The sequence below is a fragment of the Diceros bicornis genome, chromosome 4, assembly GCF_020826845.1.
Source record: "Diceros bicornis minor isolate mBicDic1 chromosome 4, mDicBic1.mat.cur, whole genome shotgun sequence".
NCBI lineage: Eukaryota > Metazoa > Chordata > Mammalia > Perissodactyla > Rhinocerotidae > Diceros > Diceros bicornis.
The window spans coordinates 102098905-102114916 of NC_080743.1; the positions used below are offsets into that span (position 1 = coordinate 102098905).

Sequence of the window (16012 nt, forward strand, 5' to 3'; positions counted from 1 at the left end):
GGCTTTCCTGAGCTGAGATCCACAGAAGCCACGGTCACCTCATTACCTCATGCTCTCCCAGGATGCAGGCCCTGACCCAGGTCTCTGGCCTGGAGACCTCTCCCTACTCCCTGCTTTTCAAAGAGCTCTGGTGGGGGTGGGGGTGGGGGTGAGTGGGGAAGGGAGGGACACTAATCCATTGCTCCAGCCGCTGGGAATGGGATTTCCCATTTGTCCTGCAGGAATTCCCAAGAAATGTTGGCTTTCCATCCCTTCCCCCAATCTTCTTTTTCTATTTGCTAAGTCATCTTTTTCTTGAACGAATCACTCAACCTCCCATTTCCTGTCTGTAAAAGTAGGGCTAATGACACCTTCTTTCACGTAGTCATTGGGACTATAAATTAGATCCTATACGTAAAAGAGCTTGTAAAGTGCAAATTTACAGCATAAGCATCAGAGATTATTATTCAGTGAGGAGACTAAAGGGAAAAGGAAGCAGGAAGGAAGCCCAGGCCAGGTCAGGGCTAGGAAACACTCCCTGGCCCTCCCACCCTCCATCCACCCACCTTCTCCGCCCTGGGCCGAGCTGTGCTGTTGAGGATGGGCGGTGGAGGGGCAGTCACTGCCAACTCCCTCTGGCCTCTCCCGCACCTCCTCTTAGGACACTCACAGAACAGGGTGGGGCAGGCTGCCTGGAGCTAGAACCATCCAGAAGGCCACGGGGTGCTGCAGAGCGGCAGGGCAGGGAGGTGCTCCTTCCTACAGGGCTGGCAGATCGGCAACGAGAGAGCTGCCCAAGAGCAAGGGCACTCGCCAAGATCGCCAAGGTGGAGTACAGGTGTTGATGGCCACTAAGGACCTGGAGAACTGAGGCATGAAAAGTCGGGCTCTTGACAGAGTGGATTTTAAGCCACCCTAGGACTGCTGGCTGGCGTCAGCAGTGACCCCCCCCCGGCCCCCTCCTCTTTGCTCTCCATTCCCTGTTTTTCCTTCTCAGGGCTGAGTCACATCTTTACCATTCCACAGGACAGGAGGACCTCAGTCTGGAAAGAGAGCTGCTCTCTGTTTCGCTGGCCAGCTGCCCACCCTTACTCCTTCAGGTTCCTGGGAAGTGGGAGCCCTGCTCCTCCGCATCAAGATGTAATTTCTCTCCCTGCCCCCTCCTGGATCATGGGAGGGGCCAAGGGATGATGCACTGTTTAGAATTTCTTCAGGGAGATGGCCAACAGGGCATTCTTTCTATTCGTCAGGCTTCCCTAGCCAAAAAGGGGCGATTAGTTAGGAGACAGCTGCAGAGGCGGCAGGCCCCGGCGGAATCTTACCCCGTGGAGCAGCCGTGGCCTCAGGGGAAGCCCATCAGAAGCCTGCCACCTCTGACTGGGCTCAATGCAGTGCCTATGTTGAAGCTGGTGTAGGAGCAGAACTTCGGGCCCTATGCTCAAAGGCACCTGGGTTTGAATCCTGGCTCTGCCACTTACTAGCTCTGTGACTCTGGGCCACTTCCCTTCAGAAGCCTGTGTTCCCCCTGCAGTATGGAGATAAACATCCCTGCCATCCAAGGCTGTGGCTGGGATTAAATGAGCTGATGTGCATAAAAGCTTCCGTTACAGTGTCTGGAAATTCCAGGACTTGTCCCCTTCTCCCCCAACAGAGCAAGGGGACCAATGGCTTTCTGTACTCAGCACGTTAACCTTGGGGCATGTGGGTGTGGTGTGGCTTCTAGCACTCAGGAGCTCCAGTTCTGGAAAATTCCCCTTCTGTTTTTTTTTTCTTTTTTTTAAATTTATTTATTTATTTATTTTTTCTCCCCAAAGCCCCAGTAGATAGTTGTATGTCATAGCTGCACATCCTTCTAGTTGCTGTATGTGGGACGCGGCCTCAGCATGGCCGGAGAAGCGGTGCATCGGTGCGCACCCAGGATCCGAACCCGGGCTGCCAGCAGCGGAGCGCGCACACTTAACCGCTAAGCCACGGGGCCGGCCCTACCCTTCTGTTTTTTTCATTGGATTATTTCAAGCCAGGGTCTCTTCAGTTGGGAGTCTTGAGGCATTCAGGAGTTGTGTGCCCAGGCCTTGCGGTCATCCAGCGAAGCAGGGTGTGGAAGCGGGCGGTGTGGGAGAGGAGGGGATGGTGGATGAGGGACAGAGAGCGCTCCTGCTGTGACAGCCTGGGGGAGAAAAGAGAGGGAAGGGCCAGGACGCCCCTGTTCTGAGATTCTACTGTTCTGAGAGGCAAGGAGCGATTTGCTCACGGCCTTCCCAGCCCTCCCCTGGGCAGGTGTGCCGGGATCCTTGGCTCTCCAGGAGAGAGGGGGCACCGCCCTCACCACCTCCAAGACTCCCATCCGTTCTGTCGTTCTGTCGAGTCTTGGTCCAAGCCTCAGCCAGCCTTGTGAGCTGGCGTAAGTGCTTTCTTTTCTCTAGTTCTCCATTTCTTCATCTGAAGAACGTGACTCATCGCTGACGGTCTGCTCGGTCTGCTCGCAGGACTGTCCTGAGGCTCTGCAGTGTGTGGAGAGGTGCTAGACAGGCAGGGGAGGAAGGGGAATGGGTTTCCACGTGGCCACAGGACACACCTGAAACCTGGAGTGGTTGCCTTGGCAACAGAGCACCTGGCTAACCCCTCCTCCTTCAGGTTTCAGCGCAGACTTCGATTCTTCAAGGTCTCCTGGACCCTTAGACTGGCCCCTCCTGTAAGCTGTCACAGTGTTGTGTGTATCCTTTTATAGCATTTATCATGAGCTGAACAGTGTGGTCATTTGTGTGATGTTTTATAACATGTGTCTTTTGCACCGGCCTCTAAGCTCTGAGGAAAAGGAGTATGTCTGTGGCACACCATCTTATCACTGCCCCAGCAGGCAGGTGCTCACTGAACTCCTTGCTGAGTGAGGAAATGAACTGCTGCCTCCCCCCTTCTTTATGCTTCAGTCAACATCTGGTGCCAAGCACCCCTCTATTACCTCCCCCTGCCCAACACCTCCTTAGAAGAGGAGAAGGGTGCCGTCTCCCCTCCTTTTGTAATTCAAGCAGCAAGTGGGCTGGACCACAGTTGCTCTTCTTCCCCTCCTCCCAACACAGCAGGCCCCACCCAAGATCCAAGAAGGTTGCAGGCGAGGAATTGCTCTCTTTCTTTATTTATCTTTGCACAAGGCTGCCCTCTGGTGGTTAAACATGGAAGGGAGCATTGGAGGGTGGAAACCCCATGGCCAGGAAGCCGTCGCCGGGCCATGCTCAGAGACTGGCCAGAGAGCCAGGATAGGTAAGCGCTACAGGAGGGCATCCAGGCGAAGATTCAGTTCAGTTCTCCATCCTTACAAATGGCTCCTTCCAAATCTAACAAGCAGCCCTGGCCTAGGAAGAGCAGGAAATTACAGAAAGCCCCATGGAAACCCCACGCTACCCCAGTGGGGTGGCCTGGGGTAGGGACAGGGCCAGTTATATAGTTCTCCTTTCTCCTCAGTAGTGCTGGCAAATGCTTAACAACCAGCTTTCAAACAAAAAAAAAAGAAAAGACAAGACCCCAACGTGTAGCATTTTCCGATTTCCATGGTATAACTACTCCCACCACGGCTGATTTCAGATAACCGATGTGACGTCACTGAGAAAAGAGCTAGGGAGAGACGAGCACGTCAGTGTGTTTCCACCACACAGATCCCACAGACGTAAAATAAGTTCTAGAACATGGTTAATAGTAAAATGGTTGGGAAGTGATGAGTTTGAGTATTTATTTTGTTGTTTTGTTTTCAACATAATATATTTAATTGGGAGTTTATATAATTTAATTTTTAATAAAGGCTGTGTTTAACAACTGGCTTGCAAAATTCTGGAAAATTTAATAATCGGTTCTTTCAAGCCTACTAGTAAGAGCTGGTTCCAGCACACCACTGATTCTCCCCTTTCCTCCTCTTTCTCTCCTCGTCTTCCTCTTCCGTGACTTCCCTGGCATTCTGTGTGGGTAGGAGGGATGGGGAATATGGGAAAGAGCTTTGCTGCTGACAACCCTATTCTCTGAGCCAGGAGCCATAAGGTGGAAGGGGACAGGGATGGGAAGAGGATGAAAAATGCACATTTGGCTACCGAAGAACATTTCAGTGTGTGTGTGTGTGGCTGGGGGTGGGGGGTGATTTTTGCAACCAGAGCATGAGGCTGATTAATGCCTGGATGAAAGAGCACTGTTCAGAGACAGGGGACTGGGCCCTAAATAGGGCCTGGGTGCCTGTGCCCTTGGTGGTCCCTGAGGGCGCTCACCTGGGAGGAGAGGGAAGGTGAGCTAGGCAAAGCGGCCCGTGGGGAGCCGTGGCAGGCAGAAGTAGGCGCTGGGGAAGAGGCCCAGGTTGATGGGATTGCCATCCAGGCGGATGTCTTCCAGCTGCCGCCGCGTGTGTTTATGCTTCTCAGTGTCGCAGAAGGCGTCTCTTTGCATGGTCTCTATCTTGTTATTCTGGAAAGAACACACTGACAGCTACTGAGCCTCCACTGGAGAGTCAGGCTCAATCAGCTACACCCACCAGCTCTGCTCTCCTTTCGCAGCCGGAGAACTCGAGGCACATGAGGCCAAGGTCACACAACAAGGGTGAGGAGAGGAGGCCATGGAGGGTGGATGGAGAGAGGAGAGATGAAGAGGGCTGAAGGGAAGAGGAGAGACAGAGGGGAAGGAGAGAAGGGACAAACAGTTGGGTGAGTTGGGGTAAGTACGTGGAGGGAGGTGAGGTGTTTCAAAGAGAAGGAAAGGGAGAAAGTCACACTGAGTCTGTGGACAATGACTGTGATGTGACCTGTTGACCCACGTCTGCCATCAGCTCTCAGTGAGGAGACCCCACCGCTGCCGAAGATGCTCCTGCTGTCTGACCTCCACCTTCTGTGCTCTGTTGGACCCCCTTGTTCTTGGGAAGGCTGCTCACCTGCAGGTGTAGCACGCGCAGGCTCAGGGGCAGGGGCCCGGGGATGGACTCTAGCAGGTTGTCGGCCAGGTAGAGGAACTGCAGCTTCTCCAGCGCCTGGGGAGGAGGCAAAGGGCGGGGGAGGCTGGCCCTAACAGTGAGGGATGCCTGATGTGACCCCATTCGTTCACTCAGGGTCTCCTGAACCTCAGCCATGTGCCAGGCCCCGTGCTGGGTGCTGTGGGCGATACCCAGGAGCTCACAGGTGCTAACTCCCACTGGATGCAGAAGGGAAGCTGCAGCTATTGAGGTGCCACAGCTGGGGGAGTGTGAAGGAGCTGGTCAGCAGTTGATGAGGAGGGGGCAAGGAGTGGGCAAGGGCAGGCCGGGCTGGGAGGCAGGACAAGGGGACATTTCAGCCCAGCTGCAACTTCTCTGCTATCAGAAGAGATTTTCCCAAATGAAAAGCCTCCAGATGCTAAACCTGGAGCAGCTGTGGAGAGCATGTTCTGGAAGCATCCAGACCAGCAGAATGAGAGCCACAGGCACACCTGAGGCCAACTGAACCTGTGAGTGTCAATCTTGTCCATGCTCCTCTTCATCACTGCAATTGCCTGGGGCTCCTCTTGGCCCTGTTGATTGGGCAGCCACAAGGGGCATATTTTGGCCACATGTTAGCCCTTCCCATGAAAACTGCCAGCCAGTAACCAGTCAGATTGTCTCTCTTGAGAATTTCATCATAGAAAGACAATGATTAGTCAGTTAGTGGGGGGTTTTAGAAATAAAAGGATAGGGCCGGCCCCGTGGCTAAGCGGTTAAGTGCATGCGCTCCGCTACTGGCGGCCGGGGTTCAGATCCCGGGCCCGCACCGACGCACCGCTTCTCCGGCCATGCTGAGGCCGCGTCCCACATACAGCAACTAGAAGGATGTGCAACTGTGACATACAACTATCTACTGGGGCTTTGGGGAAAAAAAAAGGAGGAGGATTGGCAATAGATGTTAACTCAGAGCCAGTCTTCCTCAGCAAAAAGAGGAGGATTAGCATGGATGTTAGCTCAGGGCTGATCTTCCTCACACACACACACACACACACACACACACACACACAAAAATAAATAAAAGGATAGGTAGAGTTAGGGCTGGAGCCAGCACTACTGCAAGTCAAAGTCACATGTAAGCCCGAGTTGTAAGGGAGCAGACACTGAGTGTGCAGAGGCCACTGGTGTGCAGAGGTGAATGGAGCAGATGCACAGAAAGAAGCCAAGAGACCACGTGCCCCAGAGGGAGAGGGAGAGTTATCGACCTTGGTTTCTGACACCCCCACCCCTACTCCCAGGAACAGGCCTATGAAGCCCAAGTTTCTTTTCACGGAGGTTCCTGGGATGGCAGGTGGTAAAATACCCTCTTCTTCAGTCAGAATCAGTTGCTTGCAACAAAAAGAACCTTTAATAAAGTGATGAAAAGAACAGGGTTTGATTTTCAGACTCCAGACTAGGGTTGGAGCAGGGTCACCCTGTGAAGGCAAGGCATGTGTGTGGTTCTGGGCATGGGTGGCAGGTGGTAGATGGTGGACCGAAGGCCCTGGCTCACCCTGAAGGCTTCAGGCTGTATCCCTGAGCTCCGGAGCTGATTCAGGCGGACGTCCAGGACCTCGATGCCAGTAGGCAGCACAGGCAGAGCTGCCAGCTGGTTCTCTGGGAGGATCAGATCCTTCAGATCAGGCAGCAGGCGGAGGGCCTCGTCATCGATGGAGGAGATGAAATTGCTAGAGAGGTCAATCCTTTTCAGTTTTGCTAAGGAACACAGGAGAGAGCACAGACACGGCCATCTTCCCTTGCCCCTCGGGGAGCTGCTGGTACCCTGCTCCATCCCTCTCAGGGTAGGGAATGCTAGCCAGTTCTCCACCTGCACCAGGTCCAAATCACAAGAGAGAACACTATAAACCAGGACTCTCTGAGAAAGCCCTTGGATTCTGCAACACTTTTCCCTGGAGTTCTGTCCTGCATGGTGGCTGCCCACCTTAGATCCGTCTGGAAGAAACCTTTCGAGGGCAAGACCAAGTGGCCCAGGAATCCCCGGCCCATCCCCACTCTACCCTCCACCATTAATCTTCACGAAAGGACACTGAGGCCCAGAAGGCTGTGGTTATTGGTGGTAGAACCTGGATTAGAGCCTAGGTCTCCTATTGCAGGCAGGGTATAAGCCATAAAGAAGCAAAGCAAACCAGAAAACAAAAGCCATGTCAACAGCGTCAGTGCCATGGAGGGTTGGCCTTGTCCAGAGGCCAGGCAGGCACAGAGCTACAGGTGCTGGGACATACTGAAAACAGAGGCTTGATCATATCTTTCCCTTCCCAGGGCTTTTGGGAGGACAAATGAGAACAGGGCACTTCTGCCATCTGAAATCTTCAAGGGAAGGTATTAGAGAGTCTTGGGGCTGTTTCCATCTGATGGCTGGAAAGACTGAAAGCTAATGGGGAAAGGCTAACACAGGTGGGACCCTGTCTGGTGACTGTTCATGTGGCTGAGTGACGAAGGAGAGGACCCTGGGGGTTCCCTTTGCCGGACCTGCCCTCCTCTTTTGCCAGGGCATTACATACTCAGCCCTTTGAAGTCTCCAGCCCGGATATGGCTGATGCGGTTGAAGCGGGCGTACAGGTAGGCGGTTGTCTTGGGAAGAGGAGGGATGTTCTGTAGGTCAGCATCATCACAGTACACAGAAGAACCAAGGCACACACAGACCAGACAGGTAGGTAGACCTGGTCCAGGGGGAAGAGAGAACAAACGGAGACCCCGTAGGTCAAGACTCCTTTCAGCCTCTGGGACCACTGGCCCTCACCCCAGGAGCATCTGAGCCATGGCCATCTTTGTCCTCTTGGGTTGCTGCCCAGAACTGACCGTCACAATGCACCCAGGGATTGCTGGTGGCAGCTCCCAGCCTGGAACTCAGCCCTCAACCTAAGAGAAGCAGATCCACCTCGGCTATTACTCAGTCTAAGCCCATGAGTGCTTTCATCAGACCCTGTCCTGTGTACGTTTTCCTGGGCCTATGTGGGTGTTTCTAGAACATCCATTGGTTGTTTTCCCACAGGGCTCCTCTCTGGTCCCAAAAGATACAGTGAAGATGAAATAAATAGAATTAAGCTGGAATGGCCAGTGGCACTGCCAGGTGCCTTGTGCATGAGGAGTTAGACACATTCCACGTGGCTCCAAGAAACACAACAGAGCCAAAGTGGAGTGGCCAGTGCCTGCCCAGGATTCATTTCCCCTTCTTATGGTGTCAGCATCCCAGTTTTACATTGGGAAACAGCCCTCCTCTGTTCTCAGTCGACGACTAGTGGTCATGAGACTTAGGCCAGGCCATCGAACTCAGACTGGCTTTAAAAAGTTGGGAAGACTTTACTGACTCAGACAACTGAATAGTGCAGGAGGTTTCCATTACTTGCCATTTCAAGGGCCAGAGACTACGGGAGATGATTGCTAGTCCAACTCGAGGGGGAACTCTGTTAGGCAGTGACACTGCCCCAAGACTAAGAGGCAGCTCTTCCTCGCCAGCAGCGACCAGACAGTGTAGATGGAGCAGAGAGGGCCCCAGCGCCCTTCTCATCCCAAGGCCTTGAATGGCAGGTCAAGTCTTTATGGTCTTTATGGTCTCCCTAAGTTTGGGATTCTGTAGCTCTGAGAGGTTGTGGATTCTGAAGTGTTTTCCCTCCTGATGCCCCAACACCCTAGAGGCACCCGCGGCAAACATGTCAAGAGGAGAACAGAAACTGAGGGCAAGCCAGTCTGGAATTAACTGCATCCCTCCTCTGCCTCAGGTCTGATCCCCTCAGCAGAGGGCCAACCCCTCACTGCCAGATAGGATGGCATCCTGGTCTCCTGGAGGGGAAAAGAGCTGCTATGGAGGGAATTTAAAGCTGAAAAGCAGTATGACTGCTTCATTTGCCCCCGTGCCAAGTCACAGCCACAAAGATATTTACTCTTCTCCACAGCCTTTTAATTGTCTCTAATCTAATTAGCGTCAACCTGCTCCCCCAGTGATGCTATTAAATAAGGTAGGGTGGCTTTGCTAGGCAGAGCGGAATTCCTGCATTTCTTTGCCTTCTATTCAGTGTGTGCGTTCAGGCAAAAGCACTGGGGACAGCAAGCCTCTCCTTTTGATTTTTTTTTTTTCTGTTTTTACTGTGGCTGTTTCCTCTTCTCCACCTGCTGGTAAGAGCCAGCCCTGACCTTCCGCCCTCAACCCTGATCCTCCGCTTTGGTACCTATGGTGCCGGGTCATGTCTGCATAGGCTATGACCTATGGATGTTGAGACTTGTGACAATAAACTTACCGTGGCTTGTTGGGGAACCCAGCAGGCCCAGTGTAGTAGGCCTGGTCAGTGTGGTAGGCCTGGTCATTGTGGGGTTTGAAGAGGGTGTCCTTGGACCCAAAAGGCTCTCAGTGGAACTGATCCTGGTTGAAGGAGCCAGGCTGGTCCCTTTAACCTGGGGACATAGCACATAGCACACAGTAAGCCAGCTCTTGCCTGGGGGAGACTTAACTTTGGGTTCTGGGAACCCTAGTGACCAATTTCACACTTGCCAAGAGTCACTGTGGAGAAGGAGGGAGGGACAACAGAAGGAGTGAGCAAGGAGGGCACCTTCTTAGAAAGCATCTGGTCTGACATCTTCATTCCGTGGGTGAGGAAACTGAGGCCCAGAGAGTGGAGGGACTGGAATCAAGGAGCCAGCTGGTGGCCAAGCTGCGGCAGAGCTAGACCCGCATCCCCAGATTTCCTGGGCTGGTGCTTTTGCCCTTGCCCCGCACTGACCAAGCTCACACAGCAGACGCGTCAGGCTTCAGATTAGCCCCTGCAAAGGCCGGGAAGGGCTGAGAAGGGACTTCAGACTGAAGACAGTCTAAGAAAAGAGAGGGGGTGGTGGCATTTCTTTTTCTAGGGAGAATATGAGGACACTGCTGATGTCCCAGAGAGATGTGGCTTACGGTCTTACTTGAAGGCAGGGGGAGGGGGGTGATGTGTGATTTCCAAGGGAAGTCCCACCAAGTTTTCTCCAAATGGACAAAGAAATTGACATTTCATTGTTCTCTTTCCTACTATCACCTAAGTGACAAGTTCCTGTGGAGGGAGAAGAATTTCCATCTCCTAGAGAAAGAGATGGAGGCTTGAGACACCTGCATTACAGAGCAGGTGGAGAGAGACCAGGCCTCTGGCTCCCAGTTTCTTGCAGGGAATGCAGCTGCTCTGCTATGTGCCCTCACCTTGGGGAGCTGGCCCCCGTAGTCTGCGGGCTCCTCATAGTTGCTCAGATCGATGACCTCATCGTAGTCGTCCAGGCTCAGGACATAGTTCTCCAGGCGCAGAGCTCTGTCGGAACTGCCATCCCCGTGCGCCTGGTCCTCTCTTCTCCTCCTCTCCTTCTTTGGGAGAGAAGCTGTCCCTGCTTCCTGCAGCGCCAGGGCCAGCAGGCTCAGGAAAGCTGAGAGCTTCATGGGGGTCCTGGGGGGTGGGGGTTGGGATGAGAATGGGGCTGAATCACCTGGGCATCCAGTCCTGGGGAGTGGACAGGAGGAAGGGCAGCCATGTGAGGGGCAGGGGTCTCTCGAGCTTTGTGCAAGCGGCTCACAAACATGCCCCACTTCCCATCCCACACTTGCAGACTCTTATGCTATTCCTCACACACTCAGTGCCTTCATTACACGTGCAAGCTCTCTAAAGGCTGGGCTGTGTCTAGGCGGCCTCTCACTGCCACTCGAGTCTCTTTACATGCTCCCCATGCTCTGATATCCACCGCCACAGGCACGTGCAGACAGCCAGCACAGACTCTCAACTCATCTCAGCACAGGCACACTCATGCACGGCCCCTTGTCTACACACCTCCCTACTAACTAGGCACACACTCGTGCATTTATACAGGTGTTCTCTCTTATACAACCACATATTCAGACTACAATCATTAGTCACTACCCTGGATTTAGAGAAACTTCAACATCAAGGAGTCTTATGCTTTTTAAAAAGATTCTTCATTCATTCACGCATTTGCTCAACAAACATTTATGGGGTGTCTATTAAGCTCCAGGCACTGGACTTGTCTCTAAGGGTACAGAAATGAATAAGGCACGCCTAGGTCCAGCAATGCCTCATCCATTTAGGAGACATGGGCTTAAAAATTGACATATGCTGTAAAAAAAGAATGTTAGTTTATAAAATATACTTATAAATGCAGCTTTGTAGAAACAAAACAGCTCTTTGTGTGTGGTTGTGGCAGTGTGCACACATCCGGAAGGCTCCTCAGATATCTATAGACACCTGTGTGTGTGCAGAGGAGATTGTGTACCTATGTGATGTGCACAGGAGTGAGTTCGTCTACATATGCACAGACAGGTCAAGCAATGTGTGCTGTGTGGTGTCAGGTACCCAGTGCATTTTTGATGATGCAGCCCTCCCCAAAGCCAGCTGCACAAGTTTCTAGTAGATTCTCCCCCTTTCTTAATTGTAGCTGGGCAAGAGGTAATAAGCTCCCAGCAGTAGCAAGAGGTATCTCTTCATCTTACCTCCATCTTCCTATTCCTCACTCCAAACCAAATCATATAATCTTAAAAAAACCTTAAAGAAAAGGCTTAAGACAGAGTTTACTACCTCGCCTCCACGCTCCCCCATCCAAGCCTCCCCCCAACTTCTCTGGCCCAGAGGGCTGAAGTCTCTCTTCTACCCGATCCACACCCAGCCCATACTCTTTCCCCTCACCTGCCCACCCATTGGGCCTAACGCCGCAACCCTTGAACCTTACCCTGTATACACTTTGGGTTCCAAACGGAGCCTCACAGCTTCCAGAGAGGTGGGGACTCTGATGGAAAGAGTGTGTGCAGTGGGGCTGGGTAGACAGTGCCTGGGGAGGGCCGGAGCTGGCCAAGGCAGGCAGGCGGCCAATCCAACTTCTTCCTGATGTCCAGCTGTTTCCCCTCCTCTTTCCTCAGCAGGTGCCCCAAGGTTCAGTTCCTTTGCTTGATGGGAGGGAATTCTTTCTCTCTCCCTCCACCAGCTCCACTCCCACCTCCCTATACATCCCCCTCCCCACCTCCCACCCTCATCTCTCCCTCTCTCTCTCTGTCTGCTACCTCTCTCTCTTTCTGGCCACCTCTTTGAGGGGGCAGGCAGTTCCATCCCCTCCGGGGGCCCCACCCCTCAGATTCTGTACTCTCAGAGAAGGCAGCAGTGGGGTATGTAGAGAGATGGGGCTTGCCTTTCTCCAGCTAGAGAGTGATGATGCTTTGTATGGAGTCCAAAGATTAAAAGAGGCTGAACTGGGGTACACTAACCAGCTTCAGCACCCAGAGCCCCAACATGGGCCCATAACTGAACAGCAACCACCAGAGGGAGGGCGACTCAAAGAGAAGGTGAATGGGGGGTGGGGTAGCATTTGAAAGCCAACTTCAAGTTCTCCCATGATGACCTCGAGGAGGATACAGGAAATTCTCTAAATCTGCTAGGTTGGGCCCTAGAAAGGAGGTCCTGATCACAGACACCAGAAGGCACTGTGTGGGGTCCTCAAGCCGCAGAGAAGAATCCTCTCAGTCCCCCTCCTCCCACCGAAGATGTACACATCGAGAGAGACTCTCCTCTCCTTGGTGCCCCCGGCTGCTACAGGGCAAGTCCTTGCTGAAGGCAGGGAGTGGGCTAAGATATCTCCCCCGAGATGCTGCCAGCCTGCACATGTGCCCAGGCTCTTCAACGGTGTTCCTTCCCCTACTCCCTCCCACTGGCCAGATACGGAATCTCAGCTGCAAGCTCCCTAAAGATCATCTAGTCCAAAACCCTCATTGTACACATGGGGACACAGGGACCCAGCGAGGTGAGGTGACTTGCCCAAGGTCACACAGAGCCAGGTCCTGGATTTCCTGACTCTCAGTTCTCAGGCCAGAGAGCCCTCCTTTGTTCATTCTTCAGCACCCCCCCCCCCACCGTGTTTTGCCCTCAGAAACAGATGGCCTCGGCAGAACTCATCTCTGCCCAGCTCACCAGGTGCCAGGGCAGATCTAATAGCCTGGCCCAAGGGGCAATGCTTGGCCTGCAGCGTTTTGGGCACCAGCTGGTGTGAAGGGGGCTTCCCCCAGCCCAAGAACCTGGTCACAGCAACGCATGTTCCTGCGCCCGGGCAGCCCCCATCTTGGGAGAGACACCACAGGGCTCTGCTGGGTGGAGGGAGAGAGAGCCCGAGCTGAGGGTGCCCAGGAAGCAGACGGCACATTTGGCGGCTGTCCTCCCTCATTCTCTCTATAGCTTGGGCTCCGCAGCCAGAGGCCCTCCGCCCCCGCAGTCAGCCGCGTCACCCCCTCCCACCCCACCCTACCCCATTCATTCCCTGCGAGGACGAAGACGCGACTATTCATTCCTTCCCCTGTCGCCTGCCCCACTCCCTCCCCGCTTACTCGGTGACACTGGCCCCAGCACTCTCGCTCTCCCAGCTCTGCCACCGCGCCCCTTGCCCTGCAATTGGGTGCCCCCCCCCCACCCCCGCCAGCTCTTCCAGCTCGGCAGCCACGCGCTGAGTCAGCGCCCTGCAGCGCACGCGCATCCCCCTCTCCCCTCCCCCAGCCGCTTCTGACCCGGGCGGGCGTCACGTCCTCAACCTTCTTCCAGTTGCGACCCTCTCCCAGGTGCGACCCTTTCCCAGGTGCGACCCTCTCCTAGTTGCGAACCACTCCCAGCTGCGACCCTCTCCCACCTGCGACCCTCTCCTAGCTCCGAGCCCCGCTGCACGAGCTCGTCCGCAGACGCTCCGGTTCCCGTGGATGTCAGGGAGGGCCCAGGGGACCGTGTGCTTGTGCCTGTGTGGGAACCGCCCAGCCATCCTGCTGTTGTTCAGGCGGCCCAGCTCCCGGAAATCCTGGAACAGCAGGCAGGAGTGCGGGCGCCCTTCTCATCCAAACCTCTCATTAGGAGAAGCACAAGGCATGCTGATGGAAGGGAGGTGGCAGGTGGTGGGGACAGAAGTCTGGCCTGCTGACCCTGTGGCTGCCCCTTTCATGGGCAGGGAGAGAGGCAGGGGTGGAAATTTCAGGATCCCTCCTGCTTTTTGGACAACAGGGATATATTCCCTGCCAAGGGTTTGTAGCCACATAACTCTGTGAGGAACCCGGCCCTCTCCCCTTCTCAGACACACACACCCCACAGGGCATACTCCATGCCTTCCTACCTTTGGGCTCATGCTGTTTCCCCTCCAGGTTATGTTCTCCTACCTGGCAAAATCTGTTTCATCCCTTAAGATCCAGCTCAAATGATAGGAGCCTTGCTGGTTTCTACCAGGCAGCAGTAAAGGCCCTCTCCACCATGCTCTTTTACACAGCATTATTATAGACACTTCAGACATGCAATTACTAATTCATGGATTTTCCCCTTTACCAAGCTATGAATTCCTCAAGGGCATGGGGTATATATTACCTATCCCTGAATTCTTAGCTGGTAACCTTGCACCCAGTTGATGGCCGCTGAAAACTTGCTGAATTGAACTGCAACAGGTGTTTAGGAGGCAGGGGGGAGAAGTGTGTGCAGCCTGGGAGCTTTTCATCCTAAAGCAGATGGTGTGGCCAGAAGGATCACAGCTCACTCTGGAAGCTGAAGAGTGGTTCTGGGCACCCCGTTCTCGCCCTCCTGGGAACATCTGCGTGATAAGCATCTCCTCCACTAGTCTGCAAGCTTTGCTGCGTCAGGGTTGGTGACTGTTTTGTGTCTTTCCATGTCTGGCTCAGTACTGAGCATTTGGGTGACCCTCAACAATTTGGTATCTGGGTTTAAAGAACCCAAGGCTTTGGGCGTGAAATGTAGCTGTCAGATTTCTGGTCTGACTCTAGGAATAATTTTTCATGAGGGTTGTGAGTTTTGGGGAAATTCATTGAGAAAAGGCTTTGGAATCGTTTTCTTAGAGTTTCTTAAGAATAGGATCCTTTTGGGGCCGGCCCGGTGGCATAGTGGTTAATTTGCATGTTCCGCTTCAGTGGCCTGGTGTTCATGGGTTCGGGTCCTGGGTGCAGACCTACACACTGCTCATCAAGCCATGCTGTGGTGGTGTCCTACATACAAAGTAGAGGAAAATGGGCACAGATGTTAGCTCAGGGCCACTCTTCCTCACCAAAAACAAAAAAAAAAAAACAGGAGTGGCAAGATGACTTTAAGGTATTATTCTTGACCTGTTCACAATGTCAAGTTCAAGCAGGATATTTTACATATTACTTTATTTCCTCTGCTGTGAAGCATGTTGGAATGTGAAAGTTGTTTCACAAAGTTAACATGGTCTTCAAGAAAGAACAGATATAGGTACAGAGTACACATAAACACCTGTGTACACACAACGGCACTGAGAGAGTGAACTTGTGTATGGAGGGGGGCTTCCATAAACCCGGGGGAAATCAGCACATCGTGGGGGATGTTTCTGTAAAGCCAACTGAACTTGAATCCTCTCTAGCTTATAGCCGCAGGGAGCAATGCAGACGTATTCTAGACAGGCAGTGGGATGATGGTGATTGTGTTGCTGCTGAAACAGAACAGTTCAGGTTTGCAGGAGTGGGGTTGACCCCTCCTTCCTGGGAAACCACAGGAGCTGTGCTCCCCTGAGGGCCTCACCAGGGGGCTGAGGTTGCAAAGTGTGAATAAGGTGCAGAAGGGGGCTCATCCAGGCCAGAGCGCTGGGTTGCTTACAGGTACAATAATACATCGACTTGAAGCAGGAGCTTTGGGGAAACCAGCTGCTGCTGGGAAGAATGAGGCAGTTGTATGGGAGCATGGCAAAGGAGGCTGTGATGAAACAGGCCCTGTTTTCTGTAAATTAGCAAAAGAGAAAGATGAGAAAGAGTATAATGGGAATTTCTTGAAGTTAGGGATAGCTTAATCCAGTTTCTTAAAAATCTCTAGAACTTTTCTCAACCTAACTTGAGGGTGGGCACTGTGTCCTACTCATTTCTAGAACATCCTCCCACCCTCACCAACATATACATTCAGGGGCTATGGAGGGGTGGCATCCCCTAGAGAAAGTTAAGGGGATGGGGGCGGTGAGTCAGCCCTGTGGGGCCCAGGCTCCACGTGGAGGCCTGCCACGTGGAGGGGCATGGGGTGGGGAGCTTTGTGTGTGTGAGGCAGTCCGTACAGGGAATAAATT

The 16012-nt window shown here is 53.3% G+C and overlaps 1 protein-coding gene across 3 annotated transcripts; it reads right to left on the minus strand.

Annotated features, from left to right (window-relative positions):
- Window positions 1-3101: 3101 nt before the first annotated feature.
- On the minus strand, window positions 3102-13671 carry OPTC (opticin). 3 transcript variants are annotated; one of them, XM_058540301.1, is made up of 10 exons: window positions 13586-13671; window positions 11651-11707; window positions 10122-10359; window positions 9193-9346; window positions 7459-7617; window positions 6450-6652; window positions 5410-5490; window positions 4880-4975; window positions 4227-4419; window positions 3102-3588 (listed from the first exon to the last, which is right to left on the minus strand). In XM_058540301.1, exons 3-9 carry the CDS (start codon window positions 10350-10352, stop codon window positions 4249-4251), a joined length of 1095 nt encoding a protein of 364 aa, XP_058396284.1. In that variant the 5' UTR covers window positions 10353-10359; window positions 11651-11707; window positions 13586-13671; the 3' UTR covers window positions 3102-3588; window positions 4227-4248. The 3 variants fall into 3 exon arrangements, with proteins under 3 accessions (XP_058396284.1, XP_058396285.1, XP_058396286.1); XM_058540302.1 differs by lacking the exon at window positions 5410-5490 and having other exon boundaries at window positions 11651-11864; XM_058540303.1 differs by lacking the exons at window positions 4880-4975; window positions 5410-5490 and having other exon boundaries at window positions 11651-11864.
- Window positions 13672-16012: the final 2341 nt, after the last annotated feature.

Bases quoted from the DNA above. Each gene is read 5' to 3' on its own strand.
- OPTC (XM_058540301.1), bottom strand. From the start codon at position 10,352: ATGAAGCTCTCAGCTTTCCTGAGCCTGCTGGCCCTGGCGCTGCAGGAA. The intron at 9,347-10,121 runs GTGAGGGCACAT...CTATGTCCCCAG, and splicing joins ACGGGGGCCAGCTCCCCAAG to GTTAAAGGGACCAGCCTGGC. The intron at 5,491-6,449 runs GTGAGCCAGGGC...CCCAATCAACAG, and splicing joins TACAGCCTGAAGCCTTCAGG to GGCCAAGAGGAGCCCCAGGC.